The sequence below is a fragment of the Thermobia domestica genome, chromosome 18 (assembly GCF_964235325.1).
Source record: "Thermobia domestica chromosome 18, izTheDome1.hap1.1, whole genome shotgun sequence".
NCBI classification, from domain to species: Eukaryota; Metazoa; Arthropoda; class Insecta; order Zygentoma; family Lepismatidae; genus Thermobia; species Thermobia domestica.
The window spans coordinates 148,914,269-148,935,146 of record NC_137471.1 but is presented as its reverse complement, the minus strand read 5'-3'; the positions used below and the strand labels follow the sequence as shown (position 1 = coordinate 148,935,146).

Sequence of the window (20,878 nt, the reverse complement as noted above, 5' to 3'; positions counted from 1 at the left end):
GCTATTTATTAATGCTTATTTTCATTACCGCAAACTAAACGCAAATATTACGTTGTGTCGAGCTCGAAAACCGCTAGTGAATGAGGGCTCAGAGCGCTTGAAAAAATTGATTTACACAATAATTTTCTACTCTGAGTCCAGGAAATGAACACCAATAGGCGTACATACATTTCAATTTCTTACTGGTAAATAGTTATCCGGACTTTCGGTATCCAGTTCTCAAACAAGCCAAAAAGTTCGCTATAGTAGGTTAATTCAACGACGGTACTAAGAATGAGCCGTTTCAAAGAAACAATACACAGTAATTTTTGAAAAACGGTAGATGAGCCTCCGTAGGAATGCCTCCGTCTGTCTTTATTCGTGAAGACAATAAATCAAGCAATTTTTGTACTAGTATTACCATTTCTTCTATCTACTACATAATATTACGCAATTCTATCATACAGGGCATAGTGTTTCATTTCAGTATTCTCCCCATTAAATTGATCACTTTTGACTATAAATATCTATATATTAAAATGTTAGGTTTATATGTTTGTGTGCAAAGAAAAGTTTATATGTTTGTCTCCAATCGTTTTGACAATGAGATCTCGAAAACCACAAGTGCTAGAATCGTGCCATTTTTGCTGGTCGATTCCAAATTTTGTGTAGATTGGCCCAGTTCCAATTGAACATTTAAAAAACGTGGCCATTATTTCTTTAATACATATTTTAGGGTACACTGGAAGTGTTGACATTTTAAAAAATAACACATTCTATAATTTATACACTCCAACACAACATGTTTGTATACAGTGGTTGTATATTTCTCAGGCGTTTGTTTCATGATCAATTGATAATGGAAATCGAAGAAAACTATTTCTCGAGTGATGGAGAATCTTTAATATTTAGAATGTTTTGCTAATGAACACCAGATATCAGTGGCATTGTAATAAATTGTGTATGTAATGTATTTGCTTATTACATACTGCATGCAAGAAGAAAGAAAGCACTGATCATACATGAATTAGAAATTCCAACCAGAAGTAGGCTCAATCTTGCAAACGGTGCGAGATATTGAAAAAATAATCGAAAAAATCTCTCCTTTGTGGTACCCCTTGCCGATTTTTATCAAGACGTCTTTCATTTGTGTCTATAAGGGGACATGTACAAATATTGTGAGGAATGACAAGAAGATTCATGCTCATATGTGAATGATGCGCTGTGTAGAGAGTGCAGGTTAAGCTAGTCTAATTAAAAAAAATCCAGGTTCTGAAAATCTATTGATAATAAAGAAGGTAATTGTATTCGAAACAACTAGAGATTTACATAAGAGTGAATATTGAATCGAAGGAAAAAAATGTTTTTAATCGTAACTAATAATAATAATATAATAATAATAATAATAATAATAATAATAATAATAATAATAAATTACCGTTATAACAAAAATCCCAACTGGGTTTTGATGAAAGTTCAAACTGGATTTAAGTAGAAGCTCAAAGGTAGTTCTTGATGAAAACGGAAGCCAATTTTGATTGAAAACTAAGCCGATTTGAAGATCTAAGACATATGTAGATTCTCAAGGAACCAATACCGGATTCGGTAAACATCGCAATGGTTTTAGTAAAAACTAAAACTCAAAACTGTTCTGGAAAACACAAAAAACTATCTGTGGAAAGGAAATGGGTTCCGGAGAACAACGAAAAAATTTCTAGTCAGAAATAGAACCAGTTTTGGAAAAACTGATACAGGTTTTGATGAAAAACTGAACCGGCTTTGAAGAAAACCGAAACCGGGTTCTGAAGAAAACCGATACCGTTTTTTAAAAAACCGAAACCGTTTTTTTTTTGGAGAAAACCGGTTTCCGTGAAAACAGTTTTGTTTGAAAATTTTGAAAAAAACGGTTTAGGTTTTTCTTGGAAACCGGAAACAGAAAAACCGGTTTCTGCGCCTACCACTAGTATATACTGTATGTGTGTGTCGTCTTTTTAAGCGTATGAGTAATTGTGTGTTTATCTGTTTATTTATATATTTATTTATTTATGTGGATTTATATATATTTATAATATTATTTAATTATTTATGCCAATTATTTGTTAGTTTAGATTAGTTGTGCCAAGATCGTCCTTTTTATGTGTGTGTAATTTACAACAGATAGGAAGCCTCGGTATAGGGAAATACGAATTAGAATACTTAAAGTGGATTGGCTGCTGCGAGGAGCCAATCAGAAGCAAGATATCTCAGCTCTTGTGTGTATATAAGACTGCACGTTTCTCATGTATCTCATAGTGTCTGATGAAGCCAAAATGTTAGTTGGCGAAACTGTAACACGTATGTAATATTTTTATGTGAATATATTGTTTTGGTCAGCAAATATTTTGTTTGTGTTTAAGTATATATAAAGCAAAGCTTCTACTTATGGAAAATATTACATGTGTAAGGATAAAATAGTATTGTAACGCCGCTAGTGGCGCATCGAGCCGGAAGCTTCATATCGTGTGGAATGAGTTGATAGCCGGTAAATTTGCAATTAAGTTTGGGAGTGAGATGCGTTTCAGTGATAAGTAATGTGTCAAATTGTTCCTCGTGTAATAGTTGTTAAAATATGAGTTTATGAGGTAAGTACAAGAGAATGTTGAGAAATAGAAATAAAAGTCATAGTCAAATAACTAGATACATGATCACTATGAAGTTAAATAGTTGTTTCGGGTGGAGATACATGAAAGTGCACGTACGAACCACTGTAAGTGTCATGAAAATCGAGGTGAAGAATGTTGCGAGCTGCGTGCTGAACGTGTTTTAATATTAATGGTTGTGCAAAAGACGAACGTTTTGAAGAGTGTGGGTGACAAATGCTAATAGTTTATGCATATAAAGAAATTGATTAGTCTTTCAAAGTCTCCCCTTTTCGATTTTGAACATAATGAGTCAATAGTGGTACTACAAGTTTCGGCCTGAATTCTTCTGGAGCAAGCCGAGACTTGCACTTGTAGCTGTATCTCGGAGGCGGGAATTGATACCAAGTGTTGCAGATTGGAACTTGTTGCAGATTCGGACAGTTTTCAAAGGAAAAGGAAAAGTGTGCACCTCTTTGTAGGATAAAAGGTTCATAGGTTGCACCTGTTAGTAGGATGTACTTTGTTTTCTTGACAGCGTTTACCTGGGAGAGGAATTGGTCGTAATGAGCAAGATTGTTCAAATCGGCATCTCTTCTTGAAAATTAAGATTTGTTTATGCAAAAGGTCGTTGATAGTATCCTGTGATGTTCTCAGAATTCGAACTATGTACGTTGGTCCCTGATTGTTGCGAATACGGATGCATTTTTAAAGGTGTATCCCACTTCAGGAATTTTAGCCTATATATCAAGTGTTATAGATAGACGGACCCCTCGTACTACGATTGACATGGTATGTGGCTGAGGTTGCTAGTGTCGGATGTTGTTGAGAGAAGTTAAAGTCAGTTTTCCTGAACATTTCGAAACTGGATTGTCACGAATTATTTTGCGAAGTTGGCCGACTGTGATTTAATGATGAATCCATTTTTTTGTTTCTGCCATTTGCGAAATATCTTTGCGTTGCCGATACTGGAAAAGTTAAAGAAGTAAAGCCTTCGAACTAAAGTACTTTGGATTGTAGTTTTTCTGTAGCAAGCTGTAGACAGGCTGCAGAAGAGGATAAGCTGGTTGGAGTCAAAGTCGGAGCTCGAGATGCTATGTGCATTTGTATGCTTCTTAAATGGTGGTGAACTCGTTGATGATGCTTGGTGGTTGCCACTGATCGGAGAACGAGAACTCTGGAAACTTGGTTCAGTGTATGCTGAGCATGAATGAAATTGTGGAATGATGAAAGTGGGAGGAAACTGGAGAACTCCGAGGAAACCCAAGCACACGGTGTTTGTCCACCACAAAGTTAACTTGGCGGGAGCAGGGTTTGGACCCGAGACCCCATGCATCAGAGGTGAACGCTTTACAACTGAGCCACCCCGGCAATTTTATCTTCAAAGGATGTATGAAAGACTTTCCATCGTCAATTATCATATGCGGTAAAATAACCGAACTGAAACAGTATTCAAAACTATGTGATGAGAATAGGATAAGAGTGAAAATGATCATAATGATGATTAAAAATTATACTACTTGTGTACTCCAGCCAAATTACGCTCGTGAAAACTCTCAATTTTTTGCAACCTGTCGCCTGTTAATGAATTAGCATCACTGTGCGCCCACATGATTGCAATAAATAGAGTCTAGACTTGGCAGCTACGCCTCACTACATGTGCGCCAGCTGAGAAAGTATGTGAATGCACTACGTTTTACCGGCAAATCAAAGTGGCTAGCAACCTATGAAAAGGTTACGCCCTCTGTAACGTAAGTGATGGAAAAGAATTTATTTACAAAGTGTAAGTGGAGATCTGTGCTCTATCGAAATTTTACAATTATACGGTATAAAAACTAACAAATAACCAAAAAGAAAAAGAAAAATAGGCGTATGGAACTTTGATTCTTAGCATTATTATGTAAGTAAACATATATAACACAACTTAATATAGACAGATTGATTCAATATAAATACAATACAATTAGAGAAAATAAAAAAAAATGTGTAAAGGGATAACGAGGACGGAGAATGAGGGGAGGTGCGAAGCAGAAGTTAACACATGAATATTGTTAATCAGACAAATGAATGTGTCTTTTGCGTAGGGTCATCTCTATGTGATGATGGGAACCGGAGAAGCCAAACTGAGCAGAAAGTGATTACTGTGCAGGATAGGATGGATGAAAGAGTGGAAGATGCTAATGAATAACATAATCAGATATAACCTTGAGCCCCAGATTTGCCCCAATTCGTGACTTTTTTTGAATTATTTGTAAACAACTGCAACAACAGTTTTCTTAATTGGTATGTTAGCAACTTTGGGTGAGACACTTGTCGATTTCCGGGGAAGATGTGGATTTCGTATTTACATGCCTAAAAGACCTCCAAAATGTGGAATTAAAATTTTTATTCTTGTTGGTGAAACATTATACTACACAACAAATATAGAAGTGTATGTGAGGACACAACCAGAAGGCCCGTTCCAGATAGATAACAAACCTGAAAAAGTAGTGAAGAGATTGTATCAACAGATTCATGGTTCATCTTGCAAAGAGACCTTTTTACAATAATCGGTTTACAAGCTGCAATTTGGTTAAATAAATGGAATGAGACAGTAACTTAACTATCATAGGGACAATTCGTAAAAACAAGAGAGTTGCCCCCGCGTTTGTGAATGCCAAACGGAGGAAAGAATACAGTAGTGTATTTGGTTTTCATTAGAACTGCACCATTGGTTCGTATGCATCTAAGAAATATCTGTGTTTAGTGCTGATCTCAAGTATGCACAATGACGTCAAATTAGATGAGAGTACCAGAGATAACAGGAGGCCAGAGATCGTACAACGATACTAAAGGTGGGGTGGACATAGTAGACCAGATACCTACTGAATATGACGAAGAAAGAAATACTACACGATGGCAAATAACGTGATTTTATCACTTCTAAAATGTAGAACCGAGTAGTAGTAATGTTGTACATTTAGCGAACACAGCAAGGTTTTTCGGATTAACTCTAGAAGATGCTTCTGTACCTAATCATGTAGGAAAGCGAGGACGATGTTAAATGTATAAACACAGTAAGGCCAGATATTTTGCCAAAAGGGCTGTAAGTGGATTTGCCTAAGTCACGCAAAAATGATGTGTGGAGACTGCTGCAGAATTGAAACGTGAATATACCGCTATTAGGAGAAATCCTGGTTTACTTCTTTCTAGTTAATAAATATTTTAATTTCAGTACCGGTATTTAAGCAATAAAATAGTCACATAATTATCGAACTTAATTTTATCAAGAAAGGTATTGCCTCAATAAAAATGTATAGTTTCGCTTAAAGCGTATCCACTGTCTGGTGTTTGTATTTAATATTATAAATATAATACAAATTTAAATCCTAGTTCACATCTTATCAGACAAAAATGTTCCTGGGTCCAGGAGGCAAAATGTTACCATTCACAAAAATTTTTTTCACCTTACCACTATAAGGTTAAGAACAATGTATCTCACGAGGGTAAAGTGTACTGGCAGAGCGTAAATATTAGGGACAAGGACTATGCTGATAGCGATTTGGTGTGGGGTCTAAAGTGAGGTAGTATATATTGCATGAATAGTGCTGAGTTTGGAAGCGTTTGTTGATATAGGTGATATTTACTTTTTCGATATATTAGTGTAATATGGACAAGTTATGCATTGGTATAGCTCCAGAGTGGGACTACGTAACCGGACAATGAAAGGTATGTGGAAAATTTTGGTTAGAAGGTCAATAGTTTCTTTTATAGATTTTGAATAATGAAGTTATCCACACTGTAAATCTGTATGTTAAGTTTGGCAGTAACAATTTTTTTTATGTACTTAGGATCGTCTATGCATAAAATACAAAAAGACGACATCAAACCGCAGAAATTTAAAGTTCGAGCTACTACTTCATGAAAAATATTTGTGCTATCTCTATGCTTTATCATTTCCATTGTGAACCCAGTAGTAAGGCAACAGCTAGAGTCTGCGTTTGATAGTTGGAGATGAAGTGAAATATCGTTATCATTTATTGGTAGAGAACACTCAATTAAAATAATTTACAATGTTCAACTCAGATGGCAAGAAAAGAGTGAGAGTGACTTGTGCAACGTGATCCCACGCTAGAGAAGTGTGCCAAATCAAATGTTTTATATTCTGCGTTTAATGTGGTGATGTACAGTAGAATGCTGCTCAAAAGTGCAGTGAAAAGAAAACCACCTTAAAACTATACTACAAAAACGTACAAAGTGTTACAAACAATTTTACAGACTGTGCCGTAAATATGGCTGTTTAGTGGTGAGCGAAACATGTCTGAAAATATCAAGAAGGAACAGTGGAATGTCGTTTCTCAACCAATTCTCTACATAGAAATAAGACCGCAAGACCATAAAGGCGGATTGTTTGTAGTATTAAAATAATGGAGCAGCAGAGCACAGAATGATCTCGTACGTGAGTGTGAAACTATTTGAGCAGAGGTAAGTCTGTCCAAAAACAGTCTTCGTCGGGTGTTTCAGCAGACCATATAGGAACAGTGCTCTAAGTTTACTTGAAAGATGCCACAAACATTTCCAGATGTTGTCAGAAGGTGACAAAGTTGCTCATTTTGGTGACTATAACTTGAGCTTAGATATGGATCTACAATAACCATGGGATAACGTCAGACACAAATGACATCCCTTCGTCGACTACTCTACTCAAACATCAATTTAGGATAGTACAATTTTCATAGCACGCGTAGAAATAACAGCGTAAATTATATCATCTCTATTCCTCCAACAGAATGCGACATCTCATATAAACTCTCCGCACGTGTGAGATTTTTGTCCTTTGTGGATTATGATTTACTTTGCAATATGTGAACCTTGAGTAAACGCCTTGCTAAGATCTTTGCATCTCTTTGGTGACTGACTTGTGTTCAACTGCGTTTCAACGTCTGAGCGTACACTATATCGTCTTTCACACCTCTCACGTGTGAGGTTTTGATCTTGTGTGGGTGAACACGTTTGAACGTTGAAAAAATTATATTCCAGGATTTTTGCAAGGTGAGATTTGGCTACTGTTTGGATTCACGTGTGTATAGCCAATTTCGAACGTAGATTAAATGCCTCATCACACTCTCGACATGTGTGATGTTTTACTACTTTGTGGGTTAACATTTCTCTAGCCAAACTTCAACGTTTATCAAATGACATACCACACTTAGGGCATATTAATATGTGTAGCCAGAGTTGAACTTCGAATAAACTTCTAACCACACTCTTAGCATACGTAACCTCTTTCTCCTGTATGGATTAACATGTGTGTAACCAAACTTAAACGATATTTAAATTCGCCGTCACACTCGTAGCATGTGTGATGTTTTGTTCCTCTGAGGATTAACCTGTGTGCAGCCTAACTGGAACCTCGACAACCAAATATGAACGACGAGTAAATGCCATACCACACTCTTGGCACGTGTGAGGTTTTCGTCTTGTGCGGACTAACATTTGTGTAGCTAAAGTCGAACGTCTATTAAATGCCTCACCACACTCTTAGCACGTGTGTATTTTTCTCCTGTGTGGATTAACATGTGTCTAGCCAATTCTGAACGTCGACAAAATGCCTTACCACACTCTTGGCACAAGTGAGGTTTTTCTCCTGTGTGCGATAACATGTGTGAAGAAAAATTCGAACGATCATTAAATGCCTTACCACACTCATGGCACAAGTAAGGTTTTTCTCCAGTGTGGATTAACGTGTGTGTAACCAAATGTGAACGTCTATTAAATGCCTTACCACACTCTTGGCACGTGTGAGGTTTTTCTCCTGTGTGGATTAACGTGTGTGTAGCCAAATGTGAACGTTGATTAAATGCCTTGCCACACTCTTGGCACGTGTGAGGTTTTTCTCCTGTGTGGATTAACATGTGTGTAGCCAAATGTAAACGATGAGTAAATGCCTTACCACACTCTTGGCACGTGTGAGGATTTTCTCCAGTGTGGATTAACATGTGTCTGGCCAAAGTCGAACATCGATTAAATACCTTACCACACTCTTGGCACGTGTGACGTTTTTCTCCTGTGTGGATTAACATGTGTGTAGCCAAATGTGAACGTTGATTAAATGCCTTTCCACACTCTTGGCAAGTGTGAGGTTTTTCTCCTGTGTGGATTAACATGTGTGTAGCCAAATGTGAACGATGAGTAAATGCCTTACCACACTCTTGGCACGTGTGAGGCTTTTCTCCAGTGTGGATTAACATGTGTCTGGGCAAAGTCGAACATCGATTAAATGCTTTACCATACTCTTGGCACGTGTGAGATTTTTCTCCTGTGTGGATTAACGTGTGTGTAGCCAAATGTGAACGTTGATTAAATGCCTTGCCACACTCTTGGCACGTGTGAGGTTTTTCTCCTGTGTGGATTAACATGTGTTTAGCCAAATGTGAACCTTGATTAAATGCCTTACCACAATCTTGGCACGCGTGAGGCTTTTCTCCAGTGTGGATTAACATATGTCTGACCAAATTCGAACATCGATTAAATGCCTTACCACACTCCTGGCACGTGTGAGGTTTTTCTCCTGTGTGGATTAACATGTGTTTAGTCAAATGGGAACGATGAGTAAATGCCTTACCACACTCTTGGCACGCGTGAGGCTTTTCTCCAGTGTGGATTAACATGTGTCTGGCCAAAGTCGAACATCGATTAAATGCCTTACCACACTCTTGGCACGTGTGAGGTTTTTCTCGTGTGTGGATTAACATGTGTTTAGCCAAAGTCGAACGATGATTAAATGCCTTACCACACTTTTTGCACATGTGAGGTTTTTCTCCTGTGTGGATTAACATGTGTTTAGCCAAAGTTGAACGTTCAGTAAATGCTTTACCACACTCTTGGCGCGTGTGTAGTTTTCCTCCAGTATGAATCACCATGTGCGAAGCCAAAGTTGAACATACTCTAAACTCCTTTCCACATACTCCACATATGTGAGATTTTTCACCTGAATGCACTAACTCACCACTTGACATAGTTGAACTTTGACTAGAGCGTTTGTCACTATTTTGGGACGTATGACTTTTTTCACTTTCCTGTGTCACCATATTCTTTGTCAAACGTGATCGATGAAATTCTTTGCCAAACTGCGTCGAAGTATCAGATTCATCATAAGAATGAGAAATGGATTTATTTAATGTAGTAAACGTATTCCCTTCTCCGTGGAAAGCAAAGATGTTATCGCGCCTGTAACGAATTCAACAAACCATCAAATATAAATGGAGATAATGATTAAGTAGCAAGAAAACATGTAATCATTCGCTATATTACATGTTTTATTACATTAAATATTGTAGAAATATGAAATGGAGTACCATATCACTATTATCTCAAAATAAGTTGCTGTAGTTTGTTTCACTATATCAAATTAAACTATCATTTATATCGTGGCGGACATAAGCCTATGACCAGGTATTGTCGGCTGTCTTGACACAAATGCACAGTATGAGAATTAAATCTGTCTTATGTGTAGATTCGTGTGGAGAGAAAACCAACTTGCGATCCAAAGGTTTAAGAACAACTCAACGTATTAATAGTAACTGTACCGAAGGTAATTCACTTATATAATCATAAGAGGAACACGAAAGACGTTTTGAAACCAATTAAAAAATTACATACAACTTTCCAAGCTGAGGCAGAGAAACTTAGAGTAACAAGACTAAAGACGAATCATTTACAGCGTTGTGATCGTGGTTCAGTGGTCTAGGGGCTTGACCAGTAATCTCGAAGTTCTTCGATCGAATACACGTCAGGCATTTTTTTTTTTTTTTACTTTAGGAATTTTGATGGAAATAGATCAGCGATAACACACGCTTCATTATATTCAAATATTTGAATACTCGTTTGTTTCAGCACTTGAACTATCAAATTTTCAGGAATAATACTAACAATAATAACAATTATCTCGAAGAATATTTAAAAATTAAAAACTTATTATCGCTCAGGTCGTACCATTACAAGCAGAAACGTGATATTTGGCAAAAAAAATATTTCGGTTTTGTGTAATGTTGCCCATGAAAAGACGAATTTCTCATCTCGATTCTAAAACAAACCGAACAAAATCGGGATGAAACATTTTAATTCGAGACGGGACAAGGTTAACTCACACTATAGTCATGCTTTGGAGATGAGAATCGAGACGAGACCAAAACTATCGTATCTCATCTTATCTCGATTCTAGAAATAGTGTATGCCACTCTTTAAGCAACAATTGCTCTGTAGACTGAATCTTATATCAGATAAGATATAAGATTCAGTCTACATTGATAAGATTTCAGAGCTCACTGAATTATGGTCTGTGTATATATTTTTGTAGCAAAGCTTTTTTAATTAAATCTGCAAACTTCACAAGTTAGTTTATTACAAGCTTTAGTTTTCAATTATATTCAGTTCTTTTTTTTTAGTTTTTTTCCTAAAAACGTACAGTAGAGTATATTCTACACGAAATATTAGCGGAAATCTTTCGTTTAAATTTGAGTAGCTGTAGAGATGTCTCATGATGGTACGGAACCTCTTTCCCGAAACGCCTTCGACTTCTTCTGTAGCTTAGCCAGCATAACCATTAGTTAAAAACAACTGTAATTACGGCTCTTGTGAGTTCAGAATCCCTACATTCTACACCAAAATTACCTCGAAACTTTCCGTTAAAACATTTAACTTTCCTTTATAACATTTAGCTAGTTGTAGGGAAACTTTCCGTTATAACATGTAGCTAGTTGTAATAACGTATCGAGAGGGTATGTGCTGTTGGTCCTGACACTTCTCTCCAATCCCGACTATTTTGTAACTTATGGCTTACGCTACGGGTTATTTTACAGGCTTTAATACAATGTGTCCTCATACGGAATTTGTTACCTATATTATTATTATTATTGTTGTTGTTACTGAATATTTGAGACCTCAATATTACGTCACACTGCCGTAGCAAAGCTGGGATAAATGCATTAAAGAAGTGACAAATCTTGGGAAAAAGATTAAAATCAATGTGAAGGTTGCGATTATATTTACAAGAATCTAACAACTACCAAAAAGCACGATTTCAACCACATGGCGAACGTTTTCCGGATTAAATTATAGTAATCTTCCTACAACTGCTTTTACAATACCATTAGTTATACAGATAACGTGTTGAGTTTGGATCTGATTAGCCTAGTGTCGACAGTGAATTTCTATCAGATCCTCGGCGAACACAATTAATTAAAAATAAAGCAGAGTGATAGAAAAAACAAGAACTGAGTAATGTAGATTTTTCACGTAAGTTAAGTAAATATGTTTTGACCTTGAGAGCAACAGAGAGATTAATGTAGCTCATAAAATTTTTTCTTGTTGATTTTTAATTCTATGTAGATGTGAGTGGATAGCAAACAGCTGATTGAGTATACACACATACATACATGTTTTACACTATGCACCTTCATGTGCATTTATGAATAAGAGTAAATGTTTTAATACTAATACACAATAACACACTGAGCAAGGCTATGTGATAATGTGTAAAAAGAAAACAGTATCACGTGACAGTTTCAACACAATAACTGTGCAAACAAACAGAGAACATATAGAGAATGTTTCGGAAAGCAGGAATTAGGACGTACAGGAAAAGAGGAAGCAGAATAATTGAACTAGTCAGAAGAAAAAAGAGAAAAGCAATAGCAAACAAAGATCAAGGGGGAGTAATATATAGAGTAGGATGAGAGGAGTGTAACAAAATTTTCATAGGAGAAACAAAAAAATTCAAAAAAAGGATTAAGCAGCACCAGGATGTTGTAAGACTGAAAATGGACAACAATGCGATATACAAGCATCAGAAAGAAACAAACCATAGGATAGGGTGGGAAGGAGCAGAGGTCATAGAAGTAGAGAACAGGACTTTGGTGAGAAAATGGAAGGAAGCCAGAGAGATTATGAAAGCAGGACGCAATGTGATGAACTGGAATGCAAGATTCTCGATAAATAAAGAGTGAGAGAAGATTCTGCTTAAAGAAGAAGGAATAAAAAGGAAGAAGAAAGAAAAACAAAATAACAAGGATAATTAGAGGACAGGACGCATCCAGCGGAAAAAAGTAAACATTTAATTTGACACGTGTGCAGCTAAAAAGTGAAAGTGAAAACCAGACAATGTTATTTTTTAAAGAAGGGGCGGAACCTAATTAAAATTGATCTCCGGACAGTATATATAAGTGATGACCAACTCCCAGCAACCAGAAGGAGTGGAAGTCTGATGAAGACACAGTTTTTGTGTAGAAACTGTCACGTGATACTGTTTTTCAAATATTATCACATCGCCTTGCTGAATGTGTTATTGTGTATTAGTACAAAATGGAATCAAAGCCTGATAGAATAGTTATAGAAAATATTTTATATATGGTACTAGTTTATATCTGTGTTAATTTTATATTGAAGCACTTCGCAAAATGAAACCTGAGTTGTAAAAACAAGGATTGGTTGTTAATGATCGTAATATCAAAATTCTAATGTTTCAAGTTTTAAGCGCATGTTTCTTATTTTCGTATTAAACTCAGACATTTATATTTTTGTACTTTGAATTAGTTGCTCGTATCTCATATCAATATGGAGGCTAGTGTTTTAGAACAATTTCAAGCAATATTGACAGAAGAATTAGAGAAAAAATTAGAAATTATGGCTCAAAAATGGTAATGAATATTGGATGCCTAGGACAAAAAATACATAAATCAGTAGGTGATCTTCAAAAGCCTGTAACAGAAACGATTTGGGAGCGTAGGAAAGAGCGAATTGAATGCCAAAACAGCTTACGTATTAATATGAAAGTAGCCAATAATTCCTTAACTGAAGTGCTCTCTGAATTAGTTAACGCGGCCAATCATGTTGATTCAGTAACTGCTGAGTTTAAAAAAAGTGTAGCGGAATGAAAGAAAGTTCTCACTGTGTTCTATGAATACATGCGAACGGCACAGATTGAGTGTAGACAAACCAACAAAAAAAAGAGTGCAAGGCGGAAAAGAAACCGTCTTGAATTCGAGCCAGCCCAAGTTGTGAAAGACATGTGCCAAATAAACCAGAAAGTCGATTACAGTCAGGAAAAAAAATATGCAGTGTAGAGATAGCAAAAAAGAAGAATCGTTACGCGTACCTGTAGAAAATTGTTTCTAATGAAATTGTTTTGCCTTCAAGGGATACCGATGTTTCACACATGATAAGCGGTAGCGTTCAGGTTGCGCGTATCCGCCCTCTCGAAAAAGCCAGGGAAGGCTTGAGAGTTCAATTGATGATTTTGTGTGATAACGAAGTTACAGTGTTGTCTGTTTTGTGTCGCAGGCAAATGGTTTTGCGCGAATTAACAAATTCAAATTTGTCTTTGTAACAGTGTGTGTCTAACGTAAGTTGCATTTTAGTGCTGCAAATCCATTCCGACTTTATCAGCTTTGAGTATTGTAGAAGAAAACGACTTCAAATTCACAATAGACCCGCAAAGCGAATTCTGTTTTACGTAGTGAAGGTCTCGTACATAATATATCGGTCGGAAATGTTTACCGTAAACAAGCGTAACACTTCCAATAAAGCACACGCAGTCGAAAGTATATTTCCGTTATAGAACCGAAATGTAACACCAAAGTTAAGAAGAAAAATAAGATGGCCAATGATACCCAGTTGAGTTTTCGTAATACATTATTAACGTAAACTCGATTTCGAGGAGCATAATCAGTAGAATTAAAATGAGCAGACGCGATCATATCAGTACATCAGATGGAACATTTATTAATTTTCAGTTGCCGAAATGTTTGAATTTTCAAGCTAGTACTTCACTATTGCGAAATTGTAAAAAGCGAAAGTTTAAGTGTAGTGCTACACAAAATGTAGACATGTTGATTGCTCATGATGAAAACAATGTGCGTCGACCTCCACGTACAGCGTATTCTCAGCACGCACAACCACAAATTAGGCGTGCAGAAGGAAATAAGTTGAGAATAAAAGGAAAGTGCCTTGGTAAGCGTAATTCGGAACGCACTGAACTCGGTCAAAGACGAACTACATGCAAATTAAAGTCGAGCTATAGGCGAGGTTATTTCGAGTCAAACATGCGGAAGAAGTATACATCGACTCGGAAGAGCACCAGAAAGCTTAAGCGAAAACACGTACGAACATTTTATAGTACACTACATGGCAAAATATACTAATAGTAAGCGCAAACCTAAAAAGAAATTTATGACAGGTATCGCAATGCAGCGTAAATCCAAACGTCGTAAAGAAAGGCTTGTCATTACGTGGAAATTTAGTAAATACGCTGTAAAAAGGAGAAAAGTTCCGAAATTAAACAAACTAACTGGAAAAGTACACGTAACCGTGCTAAATTACAGCTTACAAGCGTAACCGGCACAGATGGAAAATTAAAATCTTAGCACAAAAAAAGCGTGAACGTCACCCCAACTCGGGTTAAACCCGGGAAGAGATGAAAAATCAGAAATACTGAATTTGAACTTTTAAACTATTAGATTATGAAAAAAGGATTACTGTTTATTTATTTGATTATTTCCCCGAATTTCGAAGGTTACTTTTCAGAATCAAAGTGTGTGCCCACCGCCAACGACGCACCAGTCCAAGAAACCATCAATATCGCCCTACAATCAGATACGTTTACTTAGATGTCATATATTATGATTTCCTTACAGCATTTGGAGGTGAAAGATGAATGTGGAAAGGAGAGGAAAGACAGCATTGGAAATTTTAAACAGGTAATTGATTTAGAAGGCGATTTCCGACTTTGAAATTGTAATAATACCTCACCACTTTTGAAAAGTATGGCTATCCCGTTTTAGATGCGGACTTTCAGTATCGAATTCTTATTAGGATGTTTAAGTTTTGTACTTTTTTTTCAGGTCTTTCCAGTTTTGGGAACCATACTTCATAATAAAATTTTATTATTAAATTTTGCTTGAGTTTTTTATCATTCTCCTTTATGTTTATATTAACATTAACTGTCTCCATACAATCAAGCATTTAGAGACTTGTTAGGCAATTAGATATAATTACGAACATAATTAGAGAAGTACTAGTAATAACTACAATTAATCATAAAGTTAAAATTTTGGGTAATTAAAAAATGTGCTCTTGAGATAGTGAAGTTTTTCATCTGATGTTGTGATTGTATAATGAAAAAATATTCGAAATTTGTAATGTAAGATCAAGTCGCCGTCAAAATACTGTAAGTTAAACACAATTTAGTATAATATTGAAAGTAATTGACAATAACCTTGAATTTGATAAAGTTGCTCGTTGATTTGTTCGTCGTTCGATATATACATGCAGTCTACTATGAAAAGTCAATGTGCATTCAATGTGACTAATGATAACTGAAGTTAATTGACTTCAGAGAAAAGCGATATTATAAGTTAAGAAGAGTTGAAGGTTAAAATATAGTTCATCCCCTAGGGACATCTCTACTTTCGTTATAAAATTAAAGTGATGAAACCAGTCCGACGCCTGGTTGCGTCCCAGCTAATGTGCAAATTCGGCAATTGACTAAAATTTCAAAATTTTGTTCTAATTTTTAATGTTTGACATAATTAGAGAAAAGTATAATGGTAATAAAATTGATGTTCGGATTTTAGATTTTGGTATAATAATTAGTTTTGATTTGGATTTATAGAAAATAATTAGAGTTTTGATTTGCATTTAGAGAAAGTAAATCAAATGTTATTCTTTTTGATATTTGAAAATAACTCTTGTATTCTTGTGCTGGGAATCATAAACCGATCTCGAGAAAAAGAAAAAGGGAAGCCCGTTTACGATTCCACGTTACCCTTTACTACGATAAACACCGGATACTATGATGTATCGATAGTACGGAGTGCCTACGTCAGTAACGCAGTATATGGTAATACTAAGGTTTATGTTATGAGAACATATTAAGATTGCTACGTACGAGTAGGCCCTGAACAACAATAATGTTTGATGAACAAGTTAATATTAGTTTTATCTTGTGTTTCACTATTGTGACAAATGCTCTCGGATGTGACTTTATTCTCGATAAAGATAAGTGCAATTGCTAGTAAGCCACACATAAGTATTAGCTAGAGCTCTTTAAAAGGTTACATTTGTAAACCTACCAATTTTGTAGGTACGAGCGGGCCTGAAGTAGTACTAATGATTAAAAATTTGATGAATTGAAATGTGAGGCTGTAGCATTAAATCTCCTCCCAGGGTGTATTTCTTGTCGTCCTCTTCCTTATATTTATTTTCTTAAAATGCCTCCTCAAGGCCTGAATGTTGACAGCCCAATTGGGGTTCGGACATTAACCCTGATTTGTCATGTCTTGAATACCGAAGGCATGCAACTAGGGTGGTATGTAAGGTCTTAGGGTAGAAGCGATTCATTCGAATCGTCAGGGACCCTGCAAGCTTCAACTGTAAGAGATTGTCAGAACCGTTGGTTTTAGGATCCAATTCATTAATCTGTATTTTTAATGAATGACTTACAACCTGTGTTGTCAAACAATTACGCACAGAATGGCGCTCCGTATGGCTTAACCGCTGTTTTACTAATTTATTTGTATTAAAATGTTCAAACGGTTATCAGTTACGTTGTATAATGCAAGTTACAATGTATAATATAACGAAACTGACTTAACATTGACGGAAATTCTTTCAAAATTTGGCGGTCCTTACAGTGACTGTTTTCCACGCTACTACAACAACAAAGCCTCCCTGTAATTAGAACTGATGCTGACCCCAACATTAACACCAAAATAGAGTTACATGTTCTATCGTAGGGGGTAGTTGAAACTTCGTGTATACAGTTCATGGTTTTACCGACGGAGGACTGTGAAACTCTCTTCATATTTTGGCGAAGTAATGCCCGATGTGCAAAGTAACCTTTTGTCAAGGTAGCTAGTAACCACTGTAAGCGAAATGAAGTATCAAAATTTAGTGTGGCAAATCATAACACGGAACTATGAAAATGCTTGGGAATGAAGGGATCCATATGATTAAGAAGTTACGTCCCTAATGTATTGTGTTACTTTGGAACACAAATATACAAGCAAAGAAAGCATTTCAGCATGTTACCTATAAAATACTTAGGAACGTACAAGAACACATTCAACACGTAAGACGTGTAAGGCATCCTAAATACAGAATTTTGCGCTATCTTTGTTAACCCACATTCTGCGTAATGCCCTAATCTGCATAGCACTCTTATTTTTACCGGCCATCTAGCACATGCTCATTAGCGTTGTTTTTACAATAATTGATATATTATGTACGTACACCAAGCCCCTAAAGTGATCCCATATTGAAAAATGCAGGTCCATACCCTAAAAAAGATTCCTGGGAATGTAAAAAGTCGACTTCCTTGAAAAAATGAGTGCAGTTATGAAATGGACTGTTGTATGGAGCTCTACAAATAATGAACATCCATTGTTGGTTAAAATATTCTTTATCTTGTATTTTACTTATGTCTTTCGAAGCCAGCCGGAAAAATCAAGCTAGACCCATTTGAGCTAAATCAAAATAAAATCACAAACGTCCATAGTTTATGTTCGAATATAATACATTACAGGTTTACATTTGTAAAATTTTAGAATAATTACCATTCTTATTATTTGGTATTTTACATAAGTCTCTATATAAATAAAACAATATCGTCGAGCACCCATATTTTAAATATGTGAACAATTAGTGAGAAATATGTAACCAATAATAAAGAAATAATTATTTTATCGAGATATGAACTACATAAGAATTGTATGGATCGTATCAATCTTGTTATTATTTTTAATTGGTATACAGCTTGTCTATGTGTGCCATGTCATTTCCAAATTGTAGGCTACTAACTTACGTTCATGATATTTCCCATACCTAAATATTTCTCGTGAAGTATTGCTTTCAACCAACAAAATTTCCGAAACCATGTAACCGTATTATCAATCTGAGCCAATTAGTTAATGAGAAATTGAACATTACCTTTCTGGCCGAACTGAATTTAAACTTTTTGTTGTTAATTGTTGGGAGTCATTAGAATACGACGCGCAAGTCTCCTGAACCACAATTTTTCTTAGCGTTTCTATATTACTTTCAAATTCAGGATCTTCTTCTAGTGCTAATTCTGATTTCACCCTATCAACGTTTAGTTTCACATCCAAAGAGCACTTAGCTTTATCCTTGTCCACTGATACATCTCCTTCCGTTGTAGATAATATTAACTCTTTGTTGTCACTCATTAGTTCGTATGTCCACCCTCTCCCTTCGAGCGGATCATCACTAGGTAAGTCATAAGCAATTTCTTCTTTGCACATCAATTCCGACTTAACAGACGCCTTACCAGCCATTTTGAATTGAAATATAATAAGAATTTAATACTGTTCTTATACTCCCTTTATATTTTACGTTGCCAGTGTTAATGAAATGATTTACAAGTACGTTCACAAGAGCATCTTTGTATTTCCAATCTTCTTCTTCTTCCTCTTATTCTTCTTCATCAACCACTACTCCTCTCTCGGCAATTGATTGTTTGTTTGTAGTAAGCATTAAAAATTTTTTGCATAGTATCATTATCACTCTATTGAACAAGAATATCGGCAATTTAGAAAGGTAATTAAACGTGTAAAATGTAAATATTAGAATAGTTGAAAAATGATAAAAAAGTAACAAGATGTGTACAAAGTCATAAAACAGATAGAAAGTAGTAAGTATGATAAAGCGAAAATACGTGAAAAAAGAAGTGTCGCAATTGGGAAAAAGTCAAATTTCAGGTTCAGGTTCAGGTTCAAGGTATTTTCCTTCCTTCTCTTCGGAAGTTTGGTTCCTGAAAAAAGAAAAAAAAGAGAAATAAAGTACTGCCCTTTTTTCATTTAAAGTTTTCCATTTTCTTTCTCCATCAAAATTCAAGAAGTTCTTTGTTTTTTTATATTTCTTTCTCACTTAGTTCCCTTCCATTTACATTAAAGCCTAGCCTCCAAGGTTATTTAACCAAATTTCCTTCCTTTTTCATTTCATCGATCCATTTCCATTTTTCCCTGATTTTTAGGGTTTCTACACATTTTAACAATAAGTGTTCTAATGTTTCGTCTTCTTTAAAACATAATTGACATTTTTCGTTCACTTCTTTAAATTTTTTAATCTTACCCTTGTTTCAAGGCTCCCTGTCCTGGCTTTGAAAAAAAAATGCTTCGCAAATCATTCTTCATATAATTTATCTTCTTATAACGCTTTTTATATGTTTATATTCCTTTGAAACTGCTCTTCTTGACACCTTCTTCATACCACTTTTCCTGCGCTTTCTCTTTAATTGTTTCTTCTGTGATTTTTTGGAGAGAAGTATGGTACAATAGGAAAAGATCAGAATAAGGAGAGAATTTCGAACAGATAAAGGGGGCTGAAGGCCAAGTTCAACAGAACAAGAGGTAGAGAAAATTGAGGAGTGTAAAATGACTGGGAAAAAGTGTAGAAAAATGAGGGAATGTATGAACGTGTAAAGGAAAGAAAAAGTGTGTAAGTTCAGTAAATATGTATAGAAAACCCCACACAACTCTCGTCATCACAGGACACACAAAGCACGATACACTCGCCATAACGGCCACTTTACTCGATATTTCATGGATACTCTCCCAGCAATTATAGACGGTACTTGCAATCAAATATACAATCAGGTTTTAATATGTTACAGAATAATTGCTTATTGAAAAAAATAGTTCTTCTTCTTCTTCTTCTTCACAAATATAAAGCCCGAACTGACAAAGACAATTGGAAATTTATAATGTGTTTGAAACCACTGTTGTATACATGTTGAAGGCATGAGCTACCACTGACTTTATATATTAATAATAATAATAATAATAATAATAATAATAATAATAATATGCATAACAATAAACGAAAAGTGGTTGGTGTGTTTTCTTTGTACTTTTGTTTTGATATCATTATTGTTTTCCACCGTAAATTAAATTGCACTAGTTATTTTTTTCGTTTATTCTATTTGTAAAATGTTAACTTTTACCAATGTCAACTCATTCAAGAATAGTGATAGGCAGTGGGAATATTTACGGTGGAAAGGAAAATAAAAAACGGGAATATTCCCGGGTTGTTCTCTTGCATATCAATTTCCGGGAAGGAATTTATTTCCATTTCTTTATTTTATTTTCTAAATTATAAGAAAAGTATGACAAATTACTTTATTTTCATTTATTATGATATACTTCTAGGTTTTAAACAATTTGGAGGTTACAAAAATTGAAATTCGTTGACTGTATTTTATATAACTAGTCATATGATTTTTTCTAACA

The 20,878-nt window shown here is 35.4% G+C and overlaps 1 protein-coding gene across 1 annotated transcript; it reads right to left on the bottom strand.

The window, feature by feature from the left end:
- Positions 1-2,788: 2,788 nt before the first annotated feature.
- Positions 2,789-19,359, bottom strand: LOC145676007 (uncharacterized). The gene is made up of 2 exons (XM_081746844.1): positions 18,561-19,359; positions 2,789-9,806 (listed from the first exon to the last, which is right to left on the bottom strand). The coding sequence occupies exons 1-2, from the start codon at positions 18,923-18,925 to the stop codon at positions 8,081-8,083; spliced, it is 2,091 nt and encodes a 696-aa protein (XP_081602970.1). The 5' UTR covers positions 18,926-19,359; the 3' UTR covers positions 2,789-8,080.
- Positions 19,360-20,878: the final 1,519 nt, after the last annotated feature.